The following is a 25330-nucleotide window of genomic DNA, read 5'->3' as shown; positions in this document are numbered from 1 at the left end:
ATCCTCACTAATCATGTATGAGAATGCTAGTTTTGTTAAATCCATGCCAACATGATATATTATCGAACTTGGATCTTTTATTTATCTGATTGGTGGGAAATGATAACTTGTTTTAATTGGTATTGCTTGAATTATGAGTACTGTGATATCTTTCCAAATTTTTTATATTTTATTCTGAGAATTGCCTGTTGCTGTCCATTCCTCATTTTTCCATTGTATTTTTTCTAAGCTTTTTCTTCCAGAAATAGTTAATGAGTTAACAGATGATAATAAAACATTATCTAAAATTAGTTTCTTATAAGTTGTTTGTCATTTGTATCTTTAAAAACATAGATTCCGTTCCACTTAGTTCAATAAACATCTAAGGGAAACTTTCTAAATGCAGAGGTGTAGACCCTGGGGGAGACAAAAAGGTTAAGTGGATAAATGGATAAAGGGTTATCTCAGGGAACTCACAATTTAATACAGAAAATGTAAACAAAAAGACATGCTCTAAAAATAATATTATGAGGCTGTAAGAGAGCACAAGAAATTACTTTGACAGATTGAATTCAAGGAAGGTTTAATGGAGTAGGTGTCATATGAACTGTGCTTTGAAGGACAAATGTATTGGTTTCCTACAGCTGCTGTAATAATGTACTGCAAATTGGGTGCTTTAAAACAGCAATAATTTGGGACTTCCCTGGCTGTCCAGTGGTTAGGACACTGTCAAGGGCGTGGGTTCAATCCCTGGTCAGGGAACTAAGATCCTGCAAAAGCCGCATGGCCAAAAAATTAAAAACTAAAACAGCAGAAGTGTATTGTCTCACCGTTCTGGAGGCTAGACACCCAAAATTAAGGTCTTGGCAGGCCCATGCTGCCTCTAAAACCTGCGGTAGAATCCTTCCTTGCCTCTTCCTAGCTTCTGGTGGTGGCCAGCAATCCTTGGCATCCCTTGGCTCATGGCTCCAACAATCCAATATCTGCCTCTGTTGTCACCTTGCCATCTTCACATTGTCTTCCCCCTGTACCTTTCTGTGTCTGTGTCCATATTTCCTTTTTATAACGACAGCAGTCATTTTGGACTAGGACCCCCCTAATGACCTCATCTTAATTTAACTTGATCATCTGCAAAGACCCTACTTCCAAATGAAGTCACATTCACAGGCATTCTCCTCAACAGGGGAGAATAAGGGGCTGTTGGTAGGGAGTGGATATCCTAGGAGAAGAGAATAAAATGGGTAAAGACTTGTCAGTAGGAAATGCAGGGCATGTCCAGAAAACATCAAGTACTTTGTCCAGTTTTTCGAGAGCATGTTGCAAGTAAGAAAACAGTGGGAGGGCTTCCCTGGTGGCGCAGTGGTTGAGAGTCCGCCTGCCGATGCAGGGGACACGGGTTCGTGCCCTGGTCCGGGAAGATCCCACATGCCATGGAGCGGCTGGGCCCGTGAGCCATGGCCGCTGAGCCTGTGTGTCTGGAGCCTGTGCTCCGCAGCGGGAGAGGCCACAGCAGTGAGAGGCCGGCGTATCGCAAAAAAAAAAAAAAAAAAAAAAAAAGAAAACAGTGGGAGAGGATCTTGTGTGCATTTGTTCTCCAGGCAATGGACAACCACTGAAGTTTTCAATCAGAGAGTGCCCAGTTCAATCATGGGTGCCTTAAGGAGACTGCTGTAGCTGTGCAAAGAATGAATGGGATGGGGGAACTAGTGAAGTCAGGAAGACCGGAGAGGAAATGATTGCAGCTGCCCCAGAGAGGTCAGACAGCAAACAATGAACCTGTAAAGACAGTAGGTTAGGGCATCTGCACTCACCCTCAGACCCTACAGAAGGGCTGCTTGCTTGTGGTTTGAAAATACCCGCAATCCAGAGGGATCCCCTAGCCCCATCAGAAAAATTGCTTGAAATATATTTCTTCATCTGACTGGGTTGCTTTAAGAGTGACAGTATTTCACTTTGACAAAGATTACACATGTTGCTTACTCTGAAAGAGACCCCAGGGTTGTTTATGACTCTCTAGAAGGCTTTTCTTTCTGCTTTTTTCTTAGTATTTTCAGACTGACTCATCAACATCTTGGACTAGAAAATGAAATTTGAAAAACGTCTTCTCCTTTAAGTTCTTAAGAGTTTTTCTGCACCGTTAGCTCAAAAGAGCATATAAAAGTGGGTTAATGGCTGAATTAAGCTGTGACAGCCAGGCAGATATTGTCTGCATCTGAGGAGGAAGCGTCCACCCACTGTTTACCATTGTGCTTGCCTGCGATATGCTTGCAATTATGTAGGGGATCCAACAACAAAAGAAAATAAAAGTCACCAGAAACAGATGAAACGTGCCCTTGTATTCAGAAGCAGGGCCGTTGCACATTTCAAAATGCCCTGTTTTCTGCTCCATGGAGAAAAGGCACTGAGTATGTATAAAGTATCAGCCATTTTCTAAGACTAAGTAGGGCTCCTATCTGCAGTTGTTTCTCTTGAGATCCTCAAATACATTTAGAATCGTGTTGGCTCTTCTCTACAGAGAAGGCTATACTTGGTTTCACCTTTCTCAGCAATTTTTCAAAGTCATGTAGCCAGTTGGCTTGATCACTAGTTACTTCTGTTGTTCCAACATAACACGATGTGCCAACACACAGGTAGCAAACAAGAAGAACAAAACTTTATAATCCTGACACAGGTTAGCCTGAGTGCCCAGTGTGGCAAGTAGCTGGCCAGTATTCAGAAGGCCACCATCTTACAAGGAGGAAACCTTGAAAAGGAAACTTAAATTCAGATCCAAATCCCAGTGCTAATACTTGTTTTAAAGATATTCTACATTCTGTGTCAGACACTGTGCATCTATCTGTACACATTGTAGCTGATGTGTATGCTCAAGGTGTGCAGTAGACCAAAAAGCTATTGCCCAGATAGACGAAGCAAATGCATTAGGCTGAGTTCTAACTGATAGCATAGCATTTATAATTGCTCTTACCAGGTGATCCTGGTAGTAAAGCTGAATTCAAAACACAAAAACTACGCTAAAAATGTTTGTATCAAGATTAGTGACTCGATTATTATACATTCTCTTAACACAGTGTTATAAATTCTAACCTCAAATGTATTCATTGCCCTCTGGAAGAGTTAAATACCCGTTTTTCAGAGTAATTTGACTTTAATACAGAAAGGCTTTTGTAGACAGTCTATTCACGTATTCAACACTTTTAGCACCTTTCAGTGGTGGGAGCTGAAGTATCCCCTAAGCTATTCAATTGTCTTTTAGAATAAACAAATATATGAACACCTTAACAGCAAATATCAGTGTAGGAAAATCTACCCAAGCAGTACTTTTTTTAAACCCGAAATAATCATCACACTGCATTATTCTTGTATTCAAGAATATGGAGAAATAAAGATCACTTTAAAAAGCCTCTTTCCCTTAAAATACAATAACAGGAGGCTTCCCTGGTGGCGCAGTGGTTGAGAGTCCGCCTGCCGATGCAGGGGACACAGGCTCGTGCCCCGGTACAGGAAGATCCCACATGTCGCGGAGCGGCTGGGCCCGTGAGGCATGGCCGCTGAGCCTGCGCGTCCGGAGCCTGTGCTCCGCAACGGGAGAGGCCACAACAGTGAGAGGCCTGCGTACCGCAAAAAAAAAAAAAAAAATACAATAACAGGAAAGAAAAGCATTCAGAACCACTCTTTTTTAGTATTGTGTGTACTCAGGAAATAAAGACATTTATTTAGTGAAGTATAGATATTTTAAAGTAATAGCAACTACTATAGGAATATTTGCAGAGAATAATCTCTTCATGTTTACCCCCTTTTTCCTTTTTGCCTCCCTCTATTTCTTTTATCTACTTCCCTCTTTTCTTTTTCTTTCATGTTCTTCCTTGATTTTGGTCCTTTTCACTTTTACTTTCATCTTCCTTGTTAAATTTTCTTCTGTTTTCTTTTTTCCCTTTGACTTTTCTTCTCTTTCCCCATCACATTTTGTAAATATAGTTTCATATGCAATATTATTAGCTATTTCATTAAATTTTAAACTTATATTAGTTATTAAATATTTTAATAAAAAACTTCCCAAAATCCAGTCCTGTAACAAATAAAAGAATAAAACTTATGAAGAAATTGATTTTTTTCTGCCTCTTTCTTATTTTACATAATGTTTGCAAATGACTCCACCTTTCTTATTCAAATAACAGAAGGTAGAAATAAAAGGGAAATATAAAATTACTATTTAATCAAAATCCATTATAATGAGAACTTAAATCACATAGCTTCAGTGATATTGTTTCTCTTACATTTATATTACCAAAGGCAACACAACTGGCAAAATATTTGCCCATATTTGTCACCCTTGGTTCATAAGAAATATGGACATTATAGAATAAAAATACTTGGTGACAGGAAATATAACAATCACAAGAAATTTTCCTAGGAAAAATGGTGCCTACAGATCAAAGCAAAACATTTGAGATACTAGCAAAACATGGTAACTTCAAAGGTTGTTCTCTGTACAGCTGTGAATCTGCTTTAGGTATAAAACTTGCAAGAACTTGAACACACTGAAAACATTCCAGATTAACTTCCCAGTTTGACAGAAAGCAATTAAGGGCCCAGAAAGGGAGGGTAGTTTGAAACCTAAAGCCCAGAAATTCATTTTAAGATATTCCTTTCTTGGGGAATCTTCTCAGATAAAAGCATGACTGGACACTCCTAACATTTTGTTCAGGAACTGAGTTTAATTAACTACTAATGTTCAAATGAAGGAAGAAGGGCAGATGTAGATGAAGTTCAATTTGAGAATGCATTAAATACCAAAGATTATGCCAGTAATACCTGATGTTCTTTCCTTTAGGATTTGTTGCATAGATGACTCACCATCTCTCCATCGCTTTCATTACTTTTGATCAAATGGCATCAAGGCTTCTTCATTATCATCTTCCTTCTAACTGCTCATTTTCTGAGACTTCTTCAATATGCCCCAAGGACACCACCTTTGTTGCAAATAGACTAGGGTTCAGATAAAGTATTGTTCAGAATTAATATTTCAGTACAAACACAATATACTTTTGTACTAAAGTGGAATGAATGTTAATCCCCCTTTGTACATTCAATCAATTTCTCTCTTCTTTTTCCTTGTCTCAGTGATGCCATTTTTCTTCTGCAAACGTCAAAAGTTATTGCCCATGCTCTGCCCAGCATGTACCTACTAAGATTTGCAAGCTTCCTTTTCTATTTGGATCCCTTCCCTGCCAAATGTAGTCTGGTTTTACTGTACATTGGGGCTTTCTTCTTTTTTGCTCTTATATTATAATGCAACCCTCAATTGTCCAACAATAATTCATCAATGAGGTAAATTGTCCTCATGGCTTATACATGAGTGCCAAGGATCCGTTCTTGTTGCTTGTTTAGAGCTTGTTGAGACCTTCTTCTGTGCTGAGAAAACTTCAAAAGAGCAGAGCCATGTTTTGCCCACCTGGGCCTTAACGAAGAAGTGAAGCAGGGCCACTGTACGGATATGGTTCCAGCCTACTCAGCTCACCCCAGCTGAGATGATCCATCACTATGCTTAAAATTATCCCTTTCATTGTCAAGTAAATCCAGAACAGATTACATGTCCTATTTTTGTGCTAATGTTTAATCCTCACAATACCCAAGGTAGGAAAACTGAAGGTATAATCAATCAGTTTCCCCTTCCGAGGGTAAAGTGAGCCATAGGAGGAAGATGAGATTTAAGGCACTTTCCAACATTACAAATCACGATCTAAATCATCTATATTTGTGACACTAAAGTGTTTTATCGGGGAAAAAGAATTATGAATTGGATCTGGGGGATAATAATAGTACTTAACTCATAGGGTAATAAGGATTAAATGAGATAATGCTTGTAAAGCACTTAACGTAGTGCCTGGTTAGTACTCAAAGATGCTAGTAGTTACTAGTATTCACTATTAATTAATGTATTAACTAATGTATTATCCATTAAGCTACACTCCCTCATAGTTCCTTTTGTATTAAGTAATACAAATATCATATAAAGGTAGGCAGTGTTGTTAAGTGTTTAAACTAAACAAGAAGTGATTTTTAAAAAGCATGTATTTTTTTCACACCCAAATTTATTTTGGGTTTTTCTAAACACAGTTATTTGATTAAGAAAATAGGATGTCACTTTTAGGAACCTAATTTTTTATATTACATTATTCTCAATAATGTGCTATCTTGCTCTTGAGACAAAATATTGGAACTGAAAATGAACCCAAAAATCTCCACTAAAAATGTTTTCACTTTTTCCTTTTATCTCACTCCTTTAATGTGAAACTAGATAAGTATTGTCCTATTTTTCCATTCTGATAATGGCGAGGAATCTCAGAAATCAATTAAATGTCCAATAAGGCACATTTGTGATATCCGCTTGCCCTGACAACTGACAGCTGTGATATTGCTCCCTTTGGACACACATTTTTTTTCTATTAAGTACTATGGCTTAAGACTATATGTGTCTAGTTTTAAATAATTTTCTCTCATCATTTTTGTGTTCCTTTAAAAACAAGTGAGAAACACACAGTCTAATACACTGTTGGTAAGAGTATAAATTGCTACAACATATTTGGAGATCAATTTAACAATTTTTATTAAAATGTTAAATGTTCATACTCTCTATTCTTGCAATTTTACTTCTAGGGGTTTTCCTTACAGAAATATTTGCATAAGTACACAGAAACATATGTACTAGGACACTGCAAACACTGTTTACAGTGCAATAACAGTGTCCCCAACTCAAAGTCCATCAGTAAGGGGGTTTGTTAAATATAATATGATGCATTCAGACATAGAATACTATACAGTTGTTGAAAAGATGAACTAAATAGGCATGAAGACAATGGAGGAATGGATACAAAATCACTAACAGTGGTTATTTCCCTAGCAGAGGTATTATGATGGATCTTTACTTATTTTCTTCATTATATATTTTATTAATAGTGGAATGTTCAAAATAAGAATAAATTGCTTTTGTTAGCAGGAATACACACAGATTTAAATATATAATAAATACATCTAAAAACTCAAAGCAGAGTGGTTAGTTGAGATAAAGCAGGAATAACATCCCTGCTTCTGACTTCAAGTCCAAGTGCATTTTTTATAACCTCATTTATAGTCTTGCAGAAGCCACATATGGCATCAATGTGTCTATCTATGAATGAGAGAAAGCAATTAGATTTGGTAAACTTTTTGTTCTTATTAAATTTACCATTCTTTAGCCCTCTAGGGCTCCTCCTTCCTTTGCCCCTGCTGGCCTCCTTCTTAATGAGTCACCAGCCCCACCCCAGCTCCCACTGGGCACCCTTGACGACTGTACTATGGTGAATGAGTTTGTTCTCTTGAGGCAGATCCAATTGAAAATTAGTGGCTGCCTACAGTACTGTGCTGAAAAGGGTTCTGAGGACAAATATGTGACATAGGGTCATGATCAGGTAGAGATGCTGGTCACGAGAGAGGGTGTTACCACACATGCGTCTTGGATTTGCTAACTCAGACCATGAGTATCATGATGATTATCATCCCCAGAGCTACCAGGATATTCTCAGCTTTTCCCTAGGGTTAAGGATTCAGGATATGAATAAGTTTGAAACCTGGCAAAACAAAAAGCAAACCCCCAACACATTAGGGCATTGTGTTTGGAGTAGTCATTTGCATCACTATTCTATTTGATCTCCCCAGTGGCTTTGAAAAATATAGGAGGGTTATCAATTGCCCAAAATTGTCCTACTCCCTTTGAATGGTTCATTTTTCCTTGAGTATTAAGAATTCTTATAACCTATTTCCTGTATTATCACAGTGTCTTGGAGTAATAGAATCATAGATCTATTTCATTCTTTTGCCGCTGAGCATTCTTTTGCCGCTATACTCAAACTGGCCCTGTTCTTATACTTTTATCTCCAGGAGGCTCTATAGCTTTAGAATTCAGCATCGTAAACTTTCTTCGTTCATATATAGATCTACTAAATTACTCCATATTACCTTATTTTAAAGTCTATCACACATCCTATTAAAGTTATACTATTCCAAATTCAACTCTTGTATATTTTATCTTCTCAGTTGAGTAAATATCCAAAAATGTTAACAATCAATGTTGCATTGAACCAAACTAGTGATAAATATTGTCCTTTTAAAGATTCCTAAAAATGTGAATCTTATTTACCCAAGTTCATAGCCAATGGAAATGTCTTTGAAAATTGTGAATAGATGCACTAAAATATTTTTTTTTTTTTTAAGTATAGGTGGGAAGGGACCAGGGGTTATACAGCTGACTGCCGAGTCTGGGGTTCTTTCTGTATTGAACATTTTTCTAAGTGTATAGCCATTGAGCTTCAAGAGGACCACAAGTTTACAAAGAAAAGACTATAATTCAATAATAATTCAAGCATTCTTTTTCTTTCTTACCCTTTGTTTTGGGTGTATGGGAAGCTAAGAATGGAGCATCTCACTTTGAGTTCAGAATGACAAATAATTATTTTGATAGTTTATTTTCCAAAGCATAAATATCTCCTGGGAGACCTATACTTGGCTTCAAATTTCTTAATAGGAGATTCTTACAAGTCTCTTCTTTCAAGTCTGATTCCTACATGGCCTGTTTTAGGTTGAGCTAGATTAATAAAAGACAAAAGTTGCCCATAAAATTTCTGGAGTTCACTTCAACTGGTCCAAGCCAGAGCAGAAAGCTGGAAGTGCGTCACAGAGGAGAGCGCAGCAATAGGGGTGCAGAGGGCAAAGTGGAGAGGTTCCTGCACAGAGGATGGGTGCTGACCAGCACTCACCAGCCTGAGAGGCTTGTCTGCTCACCCACTGGGGCAGGTGGGGGCTGGGAGCTGAGGCTCCGGCTACGGAGGTCAGATCCCAGGGAGAGGACTGGGGTTGGCTGCATGAATGCAGCCTGAAGGGGGCTACTGTGCCACGGCTAGTCGGGAGGGAGTCTGGGAAAAAGTCTGGAACTGCCTAAGAGGCAAGAGACCATAGTTTTGTGGTGCGCGAGGAGAGGGGATTCAGAGCACCGCCTAAACAAGCTTCAGAGATGGGAGCGAGCGAAGGCTATCAGCACGGACCACAGAGACGGGCATGAAACGCTAAGGCTGCTACTGCCGCCACCAAGAAGCCTGTGTGCGAGTACAGGTCACTATCCACACCTCCCCTCCCGGGAGCCTGTGCAGCCCGCCGCTGCCAGGGTCCCGTGATCCAGGGACAACTTCTCCGGGAGAACACACGGTGCGCCTCCGCCTGGTGCAAACGTCACGGCAGCCTCTGCCGCCGCAGGCTCGCCCCGCATTCTGTACCCCTCCCTCCCCCCGGCCTGAGTGAGCCAGAGCCCCCTGCTTCTTTAACCCCGTCCTGTCTGAGCAAAGAACAAACGCCCTCAGGGGACCTACGTGCAGAGGCGGGGCCAAATCCAAAGCTGAACCCCAGGAGCTGTGCGAACAAAGAAGAGAAAGGGAAATCTCTCCCAGCAGCCTCAGGAGCAGCGGATTAAATCTCCACAATCAACTTGATGTACCCTGCATCTATGGAATACCTGAATAGACAACGAATCATCCCAAAACTGAGGTGGTGGACTTTGGGAGCAACTGCAGACTTCGGGTTTGCTTTCTGCATTTAATCTGTTTCTGGTTTTATGTTTATCTTAGTTTAGTATTTAGAGTTTATTATCATAGGTAGATTTGTTTATTAATTTGGTTGCTGTCTTCCTTTATTTTTTTAATATATAGATATATATTTTTTTCTTTTTCTCTTTTTGTGAGTGTCTATATGTATGCTTCTTTGCGTGATTTTGTCTGTATAGCTTTGCTTTTACCATTTGTCCTAGGGTTCTGTCTGTCCGTTTTTTTGTTTATTTGTTTTGTATAGTTTTCAGCTCTTGTTATCATTGGTGGATTTGTTTTTTGGTTTGGGTGCTCTCTTCTTTCTTCTTTCCTTTTCTTTTTTTTATTACTTTATAATTTTTAAAATGTTAATAATTTTTTATTTTAATAACTCTATTTTATTTTATTTATTTATTTTCTCCCTTTTCTTCTGAGCCGTGTGGCTCACAGGGTCTTGGTGCTCCGCCTGGGTGTCAGGCCTGTGACTCTGAGGTGGGAGAGCCGAGTTAAGGACATTGGTCCACCAGAGAACTCCCAGCCCTATCATATGGCAAAAGCTCTCCCAGAGATCTCCATCACAATGCTAAGACCCAGCTCCACTCAACGACCAGCAATCTACAGTGCTGGACATCCCATGCCAAACAACTAGGAAGACAGGAACACAACCCCACCCATTAGCACAGAGGCTGCCTAAAATCATAATAAGGTCACAGACACCCCAAAACACACCACCTGACGTGGTCCTGCCCACCAGAAAGACAAGATCCACCCTCATCCAACAGAACACAAGCACCAGTCCCCTCCACCAGGAAGCCTACATAAGCCACTGACCAACCTTAGCCACCGGGGGCAGACACCAAAACCAACAGGAACTACGAACCTGCAGCCTGCGAAAAGGAGACCCCAAACACAGTAAGTTAAGCAAAATAAGAAGACAGAGAAACACACAGCAGATGAAGGAGCAAGGCAAAAACCCACCAGACCAAACAAATGAAGAAGAGACAGGCAGTCTACCTGAAAAAGAATTCAGAGTAATGATAGTAAAGATGATCCAAAATCTTGGAAATAGAATGAAGAAAACACAAGAAACGTTTAACAAGGACCTAGAAGAACTAAAGAGCAAACAAACAATGATGAACCACACAGTAAATGAAATTAAAAATTCTCTAGAAGGAATTAATGGCAGAATAACTGAGGCAGAAGAACGGATAAGTGACCTGGAAGGTAAAATAGTGGAAATAACTACTGCAGAGCAGAATAAAGAAAGAGGAATGAAAAGAGTTGAGGACAGTATCAGAGACCTCTGGGACAACATTAAATGCACCACCATTCAAATTATAGGGGTCCTAGAAGAAGAAGAGAAAAAGAAAGGGCCTCAGAAAATATTTGAAGAGATTATAGTTGAAAACTTCCCTAATATGGGAAACGAAATAGTCAATCAAGTCCAGGGAGTGCAGAGAGTCCCATACAGGATAAATCCAAGGAGAAACACGCCAAGACACATATTAATCAAACTATCAAAAATTAAATACAAAGAAAAAATATTAAAAGCAGCAAGGGAAAAACAACAAATGACATGCAAGGGAATCCCGATAAGGTTAACAGCTGATCTTTCAGCAGAAACTCTGAAGCCAGAAGGGAGTGGAAGGACATATGTAAAGTGACGAACAGGAAAAACCTACAACCAAGATTACTCTACCCAGCAAGGATCTCATTCAGATTTGACAGAGGAATTAAAAGCTTTACAGACAAGCAAAAGCTAAGAGAATTCAGCACCACCAAACCAGCTTTACAACAAATGCAAAAGGAACTTCTCTAGGCAGAAAACACAAGAGAAGGAAAATACCTACAATAACAAAACCAAAACAATTAAGAAAATGGTAATAGGAGCATACATATCAATAACTACCTTAAATGTAAATGGTTTAAATGCTCCAACCAAAAGACATACACTGGCTGAATGGATACAGAAACAAGACCCATATATATGCTGTCTACAAGAGACCCACTTCAGACCTAGGGACACATACAGACTGAAAGTGAGGGGATGGAAAAAGATATTCCACACAAATGGAAATCAAAAGAAAGCTGGAGTAGCAATTCTCATATCAGACAAAATAGACTTTAAAATAAAGACTATTACAAGAGACAAAGAAGGACACTACATAATGATAAAGGGATCAATCCAAGAAAAAGATATAACAATTGTAAATATTTATGCACCCAACATAGGAGCACCTCAATACATAAGGCAAATGCTAACAGCAATAAAAGGGGAAATCTACAGTAACACAATCATAGTAGGGGATTTTAAGACCCCACTTTCACCAATGGACAGATCATCCAAAATGAAAATAAATAAGGAAACACAAGTTTTAAATGATACATTAAACAAGATGGACTTAATTGATATTTATAGGACATTCCATCCAAAAACAACAGAATGCACTTTCTTCTCAAGTGCTCATGGAACATTCTCCAGGATAGATCATATTTTGGGTCACAAATCAAGCCTTGGTAAATTTAAGAAAATTGAAATCATATCAAGTATCCTTTCTTTTTTTTTTTTTGCGGTACACGGGCCTCTCACTGTTGTGGCCTCTCCCACTGCGGAGCACAGGCTCTGGACGCGCAGGCTCAGCGGCCATGGCTCACAGGCCCAGCTGCTCCGCAGCACGTGGGATCTTCCCAGACCAGGGCACGAATCCGTGTCCCCTGCATTGGCAGGCGGACTCTGAACCACTGTGCCACCAGGGAAGCCATCTAGTATCCTTTCTGACCATAATGCTGTGAGAGAAGATATCAATTACAGGAAGAAATCTGTAAAAAATACAAACACATGGAGGCTAAACAATACACTACTAAATAACCAAGAGATCACTGAAGAAATCAAAGATGAAATCAAAAAATACCTAGAAACATATGACAATGAAAACATGATGACCCAAAACCTATGGGATGCAGCAAAAGCAGTGCTAAAAGGGAAGTGTATAGCAATGCAATCCTACCTCAAGAAACAAGAAACATCTCAAATAAACAACCTAACCTTACACCTAAAGCAATTAGAGAAAGAAGAAAAAAAATCCCAAAATTAGCTGAAGGAAAGAAATCATAAAGATCAGATCAGAAGTAAATGAAAAAGAAACAATAGAAATGAAGGAAACAATAGCAAAGATCAGTAAAACTAAAAGCTGGTTCCTTGAGAAGATAAACAAAATTGATAAGCCATTAGTCAGACTCATCAAGAAAAAAAGGGAGAAGACTCAAATCAATAGAATTAGAAATGAAAAAGAAGTAACAGCTGACACTGCAGAAATACAAAGAATCATGAGAGATTACTACAAGCAACTATATGCCAATATATTGGACAACCTGGAAGAAATGGACAAATTTTTTAAAATGCACAACCTTCTGAGACAGAACCAGGAAGAAATAGAAGATATAAAGAGACCAATCACAAGCACTGAACTTGAGACTGTGATTAAAAATCTTCCAACAAACAAAAGCCCAGGACCAGATGGCTTCACAGGTGAATTCTACCAAACATTTAGAGAAGAGCTAACACCTATCCTTCTCAAATTCTTTAAAATATAGCACAGGGAGGAACACTCCCAAACTCATTCTACGAGGCCACAATCACCCTGATATCAAAACCAGACAAGATGTCATAAAGAAAGAAAACTACAGGCCAATATCACTGATGAACATAGATGCAAAAATCCTCAACAAAATACTGGCAAACAAAATCCAACGGCACATTAAAAGTATCATACACCATGATCAAGTGGGGTTTATCCCAGGAGTGCAAGGATTCTTCAATATATGCAAACCAATCAATGTGATATACCATATTAACAAACTGAAGGAGAAAAACCATATGATCATCTCAGTAGATGCAGAAAAGCTTTTGACAAAATTCATCACCCATTTATGATAAAAACCCTTCAGAAAGTAGGCATAGAGGGAACTTACCTCAACATAATAAAGTCCATATATGACAAACCCACAGCCAACATTGTTCTCAATGGTGAAAAACTGAAACCATTTCCTCTAAGATCAGGAACAAGACAAGGTTGTCCACTCTAACCACTATTAGTCAACATAATTATGGAAGTTTTAGCCATAGCAATCAGAGAAGAAAAAGAAATAAAAGGAATCCAAACTGGAAGAGAAGAACTAAAGCTGTCACTGTTTGCAGATGACATGATACTATACATAGAGAATCCAAAAGATGCTACCAGAAAATTGCTAGAGCTAATCAATGAATTTGGTAAAGTTGCAGGATACAAAATTAATGCACAGAAGTCTCTGGCATTCCTATACACTAATGATGAAAAATCATTAGTGATGAAAGAGATGAAAAGAGAAATTAAGGAAACACTCCCATTTACCATTGCAACCAAAAGAATAAAATACCTAGGAATAAACCTACCTAGGGAGACAAAAGACCTGTATGTGAAAACTCTAAGACACTGATGAAAGAAATTAAAGATGATACCAACAGCTGGAGAGATATACCATGTTCTTGGATTGGAAGAATCAATATTGTGAAAATGACTATACTACCCAAAGCAATCTACAGATTCAATGCAATCTCTATCAAACTACCAATGGCATTTTTCACAGACCTAGAACAAAAAATTTCACAATTTGTATGGAAACACAAAAGACCCCAAATAGCCAAAGCAATCGTTTATTTTTTTAATTTTTTTTGTTTGTTTGTTTTTCAAAGCAATCTTGAGAAAGAAAAATGGAGCTGGAGTAATCAGGCGCCCAGACTTCAGACTATACTACAAAGCTACAGCAATCAAGACAGTATGGTACTGGCAGTAAAACAGAAATATAGATCAATGGAACAGGATAGAAAGCCCAGAGATAAACCCACGCACATATGGTCACCTTGATAAAGGAGGCAAGAATATACAGGGGAGAAAAGACAGCCTCTTCAATAAGTGGTGCAGGGAAAACCAGACAGCTACATGTAAAAGTATGAAATTAGAACACTTCCTAAGCTGCTCCATGGCATGTGGGATCTTCCCGTACCGGGGCATGAACCCATGTCCCCTGCATCGGCAGGCAGACTGTCAACCACTGCGCCACCAGGGAAGCCCAGCAAGATCCTTTTTGACCCACTTCCTAGAGAAATGGAAATAAAAACAAAAATAAACAAATGGGACCTAATGAAACTTAAAAGCTTTTGCACAACAAAGGAAACTATAAACAAGACAAAAGGACAACCCTCAGAATGGGAGAAAAATATTTGCAAATGAAGCAACTGACAAAGGATTCATCTCCAAAATTTATAAGCAGCTCGTGCAGCTCAATATCCAAAAAACAAACAACCCAATCCAAAAATGGGCAGAAGACCTAAATAGACATTTCTCCAAAGAAGATATACAGATGCCAACCAACACATGAAAGGATGCTCAACATCACTAATCATTGGAGAAATGCAAATCAAAACTACAATGAGGTATCATCTCACACCAGTCAGAATGGCCATCATCAAAAAATCTACAAACAACAAATGCTGGAGAGGGTGTTGAGTAAAGGGAACCCTCTTGCACTGTTTGTGGGAACATAAATTGATACAGCCACTATGGAGAACAGTATGGAGGTTCCTTAAGAAACTAAAAATAGAACTACCATATGACCCAGCAATCCCACTACTGGGCATATACCCTGAGAAAGCCATAATTCAAAAAGAGTCATGTACCACAATGTTCATTGCAGCTCTATTTACAATAGCCAGGACATGTGAGCAACCTACGTGTCCATCGACAGATGAGTGGATAAAGAAGATGTGGCACATATATACAATGGAATATTACTCAGCCATAAAAAGAAACGAAACTGAGTTATTTGCAGTGAGGTGGATGGACCTAGAGTCTCATACAGAGTGAAGTAAGTCAGAAAGAGAAAAAGAAATACTGTATGCTAACACAGATATATGGAATCTTAAAAAAAAAAATGGTTATGAAGAACCTAGGGGCTGGAGAGGAATAAAGATGCAGACGTAGAGAATGGACTTGAGGACACGGGGAGGGGCAAGGGTAAGCTGGGACAAAATGAGAGAGTGGCATGGACATATATACACTACCAAAGGTAAAATAGATAGCTAGTGGGAAGCAGCCACATAGCACAGGGAGATCAACTTGGTGCTTTGTGACCACCTAGAGGGGTGGGATAGGGAGGGTGGGAGGAAGACGCAAGAGGGAGGAGATATGGGGATATATGTATATGTATAGCTGATTCACTTTGTTTTAAAGCAGAAACTAACACACCATTTTAAAGCAATTATACTCCATTAAAGATATTTAAAAAAATAGAAAAAGTCACAAATAAACCACATCTAACAATAAGACAAAACAAAACAAAAAAACCAAAGTGTTGCTAGTTTAAAGAACTGGTAAGTTTATCAGATCGTAACCAAGCAATTCCTAGCCTTTAATTTCTAATTAATTAACCCATTCCAACCCAATTCCTCACTCCCAGGGACCAGAAAACCTTTTATAAATCAAAGATTTTATTTATTTATTTATTTATTTATGGCTGCTCCAGGCAGCATGCAGGATCTTAATTTCCCCTGTATTGGGAACTTGTAGTCTCAACCACTGGACCGCCAGGGAAGTCCGAAGTCAAAGATTACTTGATGTCTACTAATGAAGAAATGTGAAAATATCACCCCCTTTAAAATTCTTTTCACACAGGACCAGATTCTGTAAAATGCCAAATATGCTAAGAATTGGGGACATTCATCTAATTTTTGCTTAAATCTCACTGTAAGCCCAATGGGACCTGAAGATATTTGAATTCTCTCTATTGCACACACACACAAATACATACACACAATTTTTTTTTTTACTAAAACTGAAATTGCAAGGCATTTCTCATCTGACTTGAGTAAAATTATCCTTAATATTTTTACACATCTCCAAAGGAAATCCTTTTTCAAAAAGCTAATCCCATTTATTTCTGTAGGAATTGGAGTACAAAATATAAAGTACCTAGACCTGAGATGTTGTAAATCATGAGTTGCTGTTTCCAGAGAATCTAAAGCTCAAACCACAAGGTTGATACACAGTCAAATTCCTGCATTTTGCTGCCTTTCTTCAAAACTCCAAATTCAAAACTTCACTGAAATAATTTCTAAAACAAGTTGAGGAAATGTGAGGCTATGTGTGCTGTCACACTTAATGCACTGAAGCCAGTTGTGTTAGATATGTTCTGGGGTAAAGAGGAACAGGAACTGTATTCTTAAGATTTATATTAGACAGTGGTCCAGCTCACTTTAATTTAAAAAATATAATAACATATAATTCATATACCATTCAACCATTACCACTATCTAATTCTAAAACATTTTCATCCCCCTCAAAAGAAATCCCATACCATTGGCAGTCGCTCTCCCTCTCCCTCAGCCCCTGGCAACCACTAATCTGCTTTCTGTCTCTATAGATTTGCCTATTTTGGACATTTCATATAAATGGAATCATATAATATATGGCCTTTGGTATTTGGCTTATTTTACTTAGCTTAATGTTTTCAAGGTTTATCCATGTTGTAGGAATATCAGCACTGCATCACTTTTGTAGCTAAATATCATTGTATGGGTGGATATACCATATTTTGTTTACCTATTCATCAACTGATGGACATTTGGATTGTTTCCACCTCTTGGCTATGTGAATAGCGCTGCTATGAATAAAATACGAGCATTTTTTTGAGTATCTGTTTTCAGTTCTTTTGAGACTATACCTAGAAGTGGTATGGTAATTTTATGTTTAACTTTTTGAGAAACTGCTAAACTGTTTTCCACAGCAGCTGCACCATTTTACATTCATACTAGCAATGTATGGGGATTCCAAGTTCTCCGCTTTCTTGCCAACTCTTGTTAATTGTCTGTCTTTTTGATTAAAGCTCTCCTAGTTGGTGCAAAGTAATATCTCTTTGTGGTGCTGATTTTCATATTCCTGATGACTAATGATGTTGAGCATCTTTTCATGTGCTTCTTGGCCCTTTGTATATCTTCTTTGCAGAGATGTCTATCCAGATCCTTTGCCCACTTTTTACTTGGGTTACTTGTCTTTTTATTGTTATGATTTCATTTTGTGAGCTTGTCAAGAGCCAGACCCACACATCATCAATATTTAAGAATAAAAGAAACTGTTAGATTTCAATAGGGGGGAAAAAAATCCAGATTTCCTTTTCTTTCAACATAGAAAAAGATATACTTACTGGATTTCCTTTTAAACACAGTAAAATGACTTAATTTTTAATATTTGTATGAGTTAAAATATTTAGATAGTTCAATTTTATTTGTAATATGTGAACTAACAATATCTACCTTACAGGGCTGTTGTAAGAACTAAATGGAATATAAATGGAATCAATATGTGGCCTTTGGTGTCTGGCTTATTTCATTTAGTTCACCACTGTATCCCTAGAGCTTCATACAGTGTATCGTATATAATAAGCACTCAAAAACAGAACGAATTTGCAAGTACCTAGTAGAGTCCCACAAGCACATCAGTAAATATGAGTTCCTCCCCTTCCTCTTCAAGAAACTTGAAGGAGGAAAGAATAACCACACTAGAAGAGCCCCTTGAACTATCTAGATTGTGGTACAATATGAGTTGAGTCGCTTGCCACTTAAATACTATGAGATTTATGGAGCCAAGAGGTTTAAAGGATGTGAATGTGGAACTCCACCTATCTTCAATGAAAAATGAATATGTTGGAGAATGTTTGGGTTTGGAAAGTTAACAATGTCCCCATAGGCTACAGTATTCCTAACTTTGTGACATTGAGTCACTTGTCAACAAATTTCCTCACTTGATGTTCTGAGTGTCAGTGAATTTGACACTCAGTGAGGAAGTGCCCATCATCACGGCGCCTTAAATGGAAAGTGGAAAAGCTAGCATGCGAGGCCTCTTAAGACACTGAGGTGGCTTGAAGACAGAGATATTGTTTGTTTTCTGGAAGTGGTTGCAGGGGTAGTGTCATAACTGATATTTTATAATTGATATTTTGATTGATAATTGCAATTTCAGGAATCTGTCTCATTATCCCCCAGCCCCCATATAACTAGTTTTATCCTCCAGAAATATTAAGAGGATATTGCATAAATCAGGAAAATTTATTTCCCACCTTCTCATTTTATTAATGTCAATGCACACAGCCCAACACAACTAAAAAATCCTTTTTACACATCTTTATAAGCAGTATGTGACTCTGGACCTGAGAAGGGAATCTACTTATTGCAAACTGGAAATGTCATTCTCTGTGATATAAAATTGCCTGTTAGGAGCATGGCAGTTATACAGTTTAAGTCTGTACAGTTTAAATGAACACAACACGAATAGCTGAAGGCACAAATTAAAAATCATTAGTTTTTTATACTTAAAATATAAAAAAGAAATACTTTAATTTTTAAAAAGTACTCTGTTAATCAACAAACTTCATGTTGCACTTTTTAAAAGAAGATCTGATTTTGATAAAAGAAGTATTTAAAATTGCTGAATAATAATCTTTGAAACAAAAGGAAACTTACCTCTTAAAGCTACTAGACACAGGCAAGCATTGTGAATCTACAAATCTCTTTTAGTTCCAAACCTAATCTGTAGTTAATTTCTTTTCTTTGGGACACACCAGGCAGAACTGAAAGACCAAGTTATTCTGGTAAATTTGATGAGCTCCCCAAGGTCAATGATTTGGAATACACCTTCTAGCAATGACCCGAGGCTTAACATCTGCTAATTCTGTGCTACTCTAAGACAGTTCTTACCTTACTGGGTCTGAAAAGCAGAATTTCCTTTTAACCTCTGGTATTTCTTAGCAGTTTCTGCCTGTGGTATGATCACCTGATGGTGTACTTTTAGCCAGCTGTGTGTATTCTTGGGGGGTTGTCTGTCTTAAAGAACATTCAGAAAAAAGGAATGGCTAGTTACAAACAGGTGATCGTGTTAGCAGAGGTTTATGGCAGAATTAGACAAAAGCTATTGGAAAGAGGGTATACATTGTGGAGGAGAGGGTAGCATATCCAATAATGTAAAAAATCATTAGAAATAAAACTGAAAAAAAAAAGACCTAGGAAGACAGGTAAATGGCTGTTTTTACCTAGGGATCAAATTCTTAGAAATTGAAGCCACGAAAGATAATTATGTGGCTTTGCAAGCACTCTTTTACTCAGAAACAGCAGTTTTTGTCTAATAAGGCTGCAGGTGCAGAGAGGTGGTAGATGATAGCCATGGAAACATCATCCCTGGGACAACTGGGTGCAGTGAGGGGTGGCAGGGTGGCCCACACACATGGGCAGAAGCCTGCCGTTGTTTTAACATGACCAGTCATATCCACGGCTCTCGCAGTAGTTAGTTCTAAATTGAATTTTGCTTCTCGGGTATGTTTTTCACTTGGGAAATTCAAAACGAGGTCAACAAAGAAATCCATGGCATCGGCATGTTTTAGACACTAGGTGGAATGAATAAAAGAGTTCTCAGGATTCAGGCAATTAAATTGGTTCATCTGCTTTATTCCCCAATCTCTTTATTATTTTTAAAAGCCTATTCTGGATTTTCTTTCATAAAGTACTGTGTTCCTCTGAAGTTGTATGTGAATGCTACCCTTATAGGGATAAGGGTGTGGTTTCAAATACATGAGATAAAAGCTTGCCTGTTGACAAATACTACTTTTGTAAATTATATCTTTCCTCTCTTATATTAGATACTTAAGGATCTCGAAAGTTTTTCTAGGCGGCTGGCGCCTGCAGCTCTGGCTCGGGATCTGCACAGGCTCTGCGGGCGTAGGCGGGGCGTCCCGAGGAGGCGCGGGGGCCCTGGCCAGGGTCCGGACCCCGGAACCCCGGCCTCAAGCGGGAAGGGGCTCCGGAGCTGCGGGGAGGCAAGATGATTTCTCTCCCCCAAGCTTGGAACAGCTGAAGGAAACAACAGTACAAGATGAGAACAACAAAGGTCTACAAACTTGTCATCCACAAGAAGGGCTTTGGGGGCAGTGATGATGAGCTAGTCGTGAACCCCAAAGTGTTTCCTTACATCAAGCTTGGAGACATTGTGGAGATTGCTCACCCCAACGATGAGTACAGCCCTCTGCTTTTGCAGGTCAAGTCACTTAAGGAGGATTTGCAGAAAGAAACTATCAGTGTGGACCAGACGGTGACTCAAGTGTTTCGGCTAAGACCTTATCAAGATGTGTATGTGAATGTCGTAGACCCTAGGGATGTGACCCTTGACCTAGTGGAATTAACCTTTAAGGATCAATATATTGGCCGTGGGGATATGTGGCGACTGAAGAAAAGTTTGGTCAGCACATGTGCCTATATCACTCAGAAGGTAGAATTTGCTGGCATCAGGGCGCAGGCCGGGGAGCTGTGGGTCAAGAATGAGAAGGTCATGTGTGGTTATATAAGCGAAGATACCAGGGTGGGCTTCCCTGGTGGCGCAGTGGTTAAAGAATCCTCCTGCCAATGCAGGGGACACGGGTTTGAGCCCTGGTCCGGGAAGATCCCACATGCTGCAAAGCAACTAAGCCCGTGTGCCACAAGTACTGAGCCTGCACTCTGGAGCCCGCAAGCCACAACTACTAAGCCCGCGCTCTGCAACAAGAAAAGCCACCGCAAAGAGAAGCCCGAGCACCGCAACGAAGAGTAGCCCTCACTCGCCACAACTAGAGGAAGCCCGCATGCAGCAACGAAGACCCAATGCAGCCAAAAATAAATAAATTTATTAAAAAAAATAATACTGTATAAAAAAAAATAAACTCCCAGAGTTACAGTGGCAAAAAAAAAAAAAAAAAAAAAAAAAAAAAGAAAGTTTTTCTAAAAACATTTTCTTCAAAGTCATAGCATCCAACAAGGATGATTATGCTTATTATACTTACACGAGGCAGCAGTGGAAATTGTTGAAACAATTTGTCCAAATGATCTAACAAATTCACAATTGAGCTATAATGTATCCTGAATTGCTAGGGTACTATCTTAATGAATTTTGCTGCTGTTTGTTCAAATAAAATGGTATTGATTTTAAGGCAATCACAACTGAGATATAGTTCAAATTTCTAATAATTTTCTCAGCAATACAGTTTCATTTCTCACCTGGAAGTAAAAACATGTGTAAATGTGTTGAAATTGTATATTTTGGTAGTACAGTCTCTACATTTTCATAAATTAAAAAAAAATTATAAGATGGGAGCTTAGTTGGGAGTCAAAGTAAGAAAAGATATATTAATATATAAGATCCTTCTTATACTTTTAATTTCTTGATACAATGGTAAGGTGAAGAAATCATAGAGTCCCATAGAGGTAAAAAATGTATTATGATATTGAGGCTAACTTTGAAAGCAGAACAATACCTGAGTCTCTATTAAGTAAACCTAAGATGTGGGGTTTATTTAAGTGGTTGACTGAATTTTTTAAATTCTGAATTTCCAGATGACCACCTCCACCAACTAGTTCCTTTGCTTCAGCTAGAGTACCGTTCATAGGCATAGATTATTTATAGTGAACAATTACCCCATATTCACTTTCCTAAGATAAAGAACGGATATAATTAGGCTAGATAACATCCCTATAATACTATAAAAATTACCAAAATTATGGTCATTGAGTTTCATTCTTATGGAGCAAGTAAAAGCAATTTTTAAAAATGACTGATTGAGGGCTTCCCTGGTGGCGCAGTGGTTGAGAGTCCACCTGTCGATGCAGGGGACACGGGTTCGTGCCCCGGTCCGGGAAGATCCCACATGCCGCAGAGCGGCTGGGCCCGTGAGCCATGGCCGCTGGGCCTGTGCGTCCGGAGCCTGTGCTCCGCAGCAGGAGAGGCCACAGCAGTGAGAGGCCTGTGTACCGCAAAAAAAAAAAAAAAAAAAAAGACTGAAATTAATACTCCTTATGAGGGAAAACTGAAAATAAGTGCATAATTAAGCATATACAAAGAAAAACATCTTGTTCAATAATTGTAATAGAACAATTAAATTTATATTGACTTTAACATCAATGACAAACATATGTTCAAACATTATTGTCAATTACCTACAGCATCACATTGTTATTGACAATTATTAGTCATCGCAAGACAAGCATTTTCATGAATACAAAATATCATGGAAAATGTCACAGAATGCAAAATAACACTTTGCAGTTGTCTAGTTCTTTTTGTTTATCAAAGTGTTTTCACATTTGCTATATTATTTTATTCTCAATTTTTAAATAATGAATTTTTTTATACCTCACGCATTTGCACATAATTAAAAATTTCTTTCCACTGAAGAAAAACTAACCAAATATCCAAAAACTCTTCTACCAGTTTTTTTAACCTAAATTGTTTTTCAAATGTTGCTCCTTTGATTAACTCCTGTCTCACTGTCTCTGCTTTCCCTTGTTTTATCCTCTGGGAAATACACTGCTTCAGGAAAATCTTTATCCTCATGATCAGAATTCTTTCATGTTTTCTTTCCTTCTCCCATTGCAAAGGACCACTTAAAGTCTTCCTTGGTAACTATGGCATATTCTTCTTTGTATTGATACCGATCATATTGTTTTGCCACCAGATGTATTGTATCGATACTACTCAGGCTATTTCCTGTATTTCCCTAATTTGTACCTTTCACTCAGAACATAACATGGAGCAGAGACAATAAAGATTCAGTAAGGAATCAAGTTTAAAATCAATTGTGTTTGCTTTATGATAAAGGCTGTATCTATTTGTTCTGATTTCTTTTAAGACATCAGAAACACTATATTCTATACTTTCATGTTTTTATTACGACTATTCCTTGGTTGAAACAGCTGTAAAGTACATATAACAGTATATACTTAATAAATTGTTGTTAGCATAGAAATATCCTTAAGATACTGTCTGCTGAATTGTCATTAAAATGAGTCACCAGTCTACATGAAACCAGACCTACGAAGATGATTACTTGTCTTATTTTTACACTTCTTCATTTAACATTTCCTCTGCCCAAACTAACATCTTATTTATTTTTGTGATGTTTTTACTGGTACAGTGGTATCAGTTACTTCTCCAGATTTATTGGTTTATAAAATCTTAGAACATCTGTGTTGAGTCTATTGGCTGGTATGACTGTACAAGTTAGAAGAACTTATAATCTCATCAGTACTATATTTGTTCAAGATTTGTGCATTCTCTATATGTTCAGTTGTTTAGTTGTACTCAGAAACCAGATTATCTACTACGTTATTCTTGATGTCATCTTGTGTGCAAATTACCCAACCATGAATTTCCATGGAAATTATTTGTGGCAAATGTTGACTTGTATCGGCCAGAGCCTTTTGCTTCCACCACTGCCATTGGTGCCCCTTGCATGTCTCACGATGACTGTTATAGTTCATGCTGAGGAAATGTGTGATTGACCACGAAAAAACACAGTGTCATTTTGACTTGTTTTATCTTTTTGAATTGGACTCTGTGAATGACTTGCTAAAACATATGTGGATTACTAGATCTACTATGAAATATCTATGCTGTTAGCCCTTTCACACTGTATTTTCTTAACAATTTGTGGGAATAGGCTATAAGGGTGGATTTTAAGAGATAGTAATTGTTGCAAGGGTGGTCGCCACAGTACTATAAACTTCTTTACTGTCTTTACATGTTATAGTCACAGGCGATATTTGAACTTAATCCAGTGCCATTTCCATCTTGTTCAAATGAGAAAATGGCTCCTGTGGGAATTCTTTGACTGTTTCCACCTGCTACAGGGTATTAGCAGATTAGACCAAACATTGGGAGGTGCCCTGTGTCATCTAAGCGAACAACAGCACATTTGTTTGCCTTTCTACCTTCAAGGATATTTGAAGGTCAACTTCTGAAGAGAGTGTTTTATGAACATAAAAACAGCCATGTTCTTGTGTAGAAATGGACAGATACTTGACCCAAAGGAGGATCTTCCAACCATATAACTACAAATAGGAAAGAAAGCCTAACATGACAGTTTTCTTTGTGTCTGCTTTTTCAGCATGCTGAGGGCTTCACCCACCCCTAGACATCTCCCGCCCGGGGAGCGCCTGTCTTAGAGATGCCCAGGATTACATTGGAGCTGTGAACAGCGGTCAGCGCTCTTACCCTACAATTGACACAGGAGAAAATCCAAAAGAAGAAGTGGTGAAAGAAGTGTTTTTTCTTTCCACAATTTTGCATTCTATAAAGGCTTGAAATGTGCAGGTTTCTCAATACTGTTTCTACACTGATAAATGACAATATAATAGCAATTAAATCATTTAATGGGTGGTATTCCTGGAATTTCTCATGTCCCCAATGCAGAAAGGATGGTAAGGATCTGCAGAAATCATGCAACTGGTCTTTATTTCCTTTTCCATAAAATGGAAAGCATAATGGGTAACTCCTTCTTATGTAATAGGATGTTTTATACACATTTAAGAAATGTTCACTGGGGACTTCCCTGGTGGCACAGTGGTTAAGAATCCGCCTGCCAATGCAGGGGACACGGGTTCAATCCCTGGTCCGGGAAGGTCCCACATGCTGCAGAGCAAACAAGTCCATGTGCCACAACTGCTGAGCCTGTGCTCCACGAGCCACAACTACTGAGCCTGCACGCCTAGAGCCCCTGCTCCGCAACGAGAAGCCACTGCAATGAGAAGCCCACGCACTGCAACGAAGAGTAGCCCATGCTCGCTGCAACTAGAGAGAGCCTGCGCCCAGCAACGAAGACCCAACGCAGCCAAAAATAAATAAATAAATAAATTT

The 25330-nt window shown here is 38.6% G+C and overlaps 2 protein-coding genes across 2 annotated transcripts in view; both read left to right on the top strand.

Annotated features, from left to right (window-relative positions):
* Positions 1-25330, top strand: part of CCDC198 (coiled-coil domain containing 198) — a 496778-nt gene that overhangs the window by 117208 nt on the left and 354240 nt on the right. The window lies entirely within an intron of this gene.
* On the top strand, positions 20344-21375 carry LOC117196394 (GATOR complex protein DEPDC5-like). Its single transcript, XM_033404655.2, has 2 exons — positions 20344-21025; positions 21076-21375. The coding sequence occupies exons 1-2, from the start codon at positions 20543-20545 to the stop codon at positions 21088-21090; spliced, it is 498 nt and encodes a 165-aa protein (XP_033260546.1). The 5' UTR covers positions 20344-20542; the 3' UTR covers positions 21091-21375.

This window comes from Orcinus orca, chromosome 2, assembly GCF_937001465.1.
Source record: "Orcinus orca chromosome 2, mOrcOrc1.1, whole genome shotgun sequence".
Lineage (NCBI taxonomy): Eukaryota > Metazoa > Chordata > Mammalia > Artiodactyla > Delphinidae > Orcinus > Orcinus orca.
Note: the sequence above shows the minus strand (reverse complement) of the source record. Positions and strands in the feature narration are given on the sequence as shown.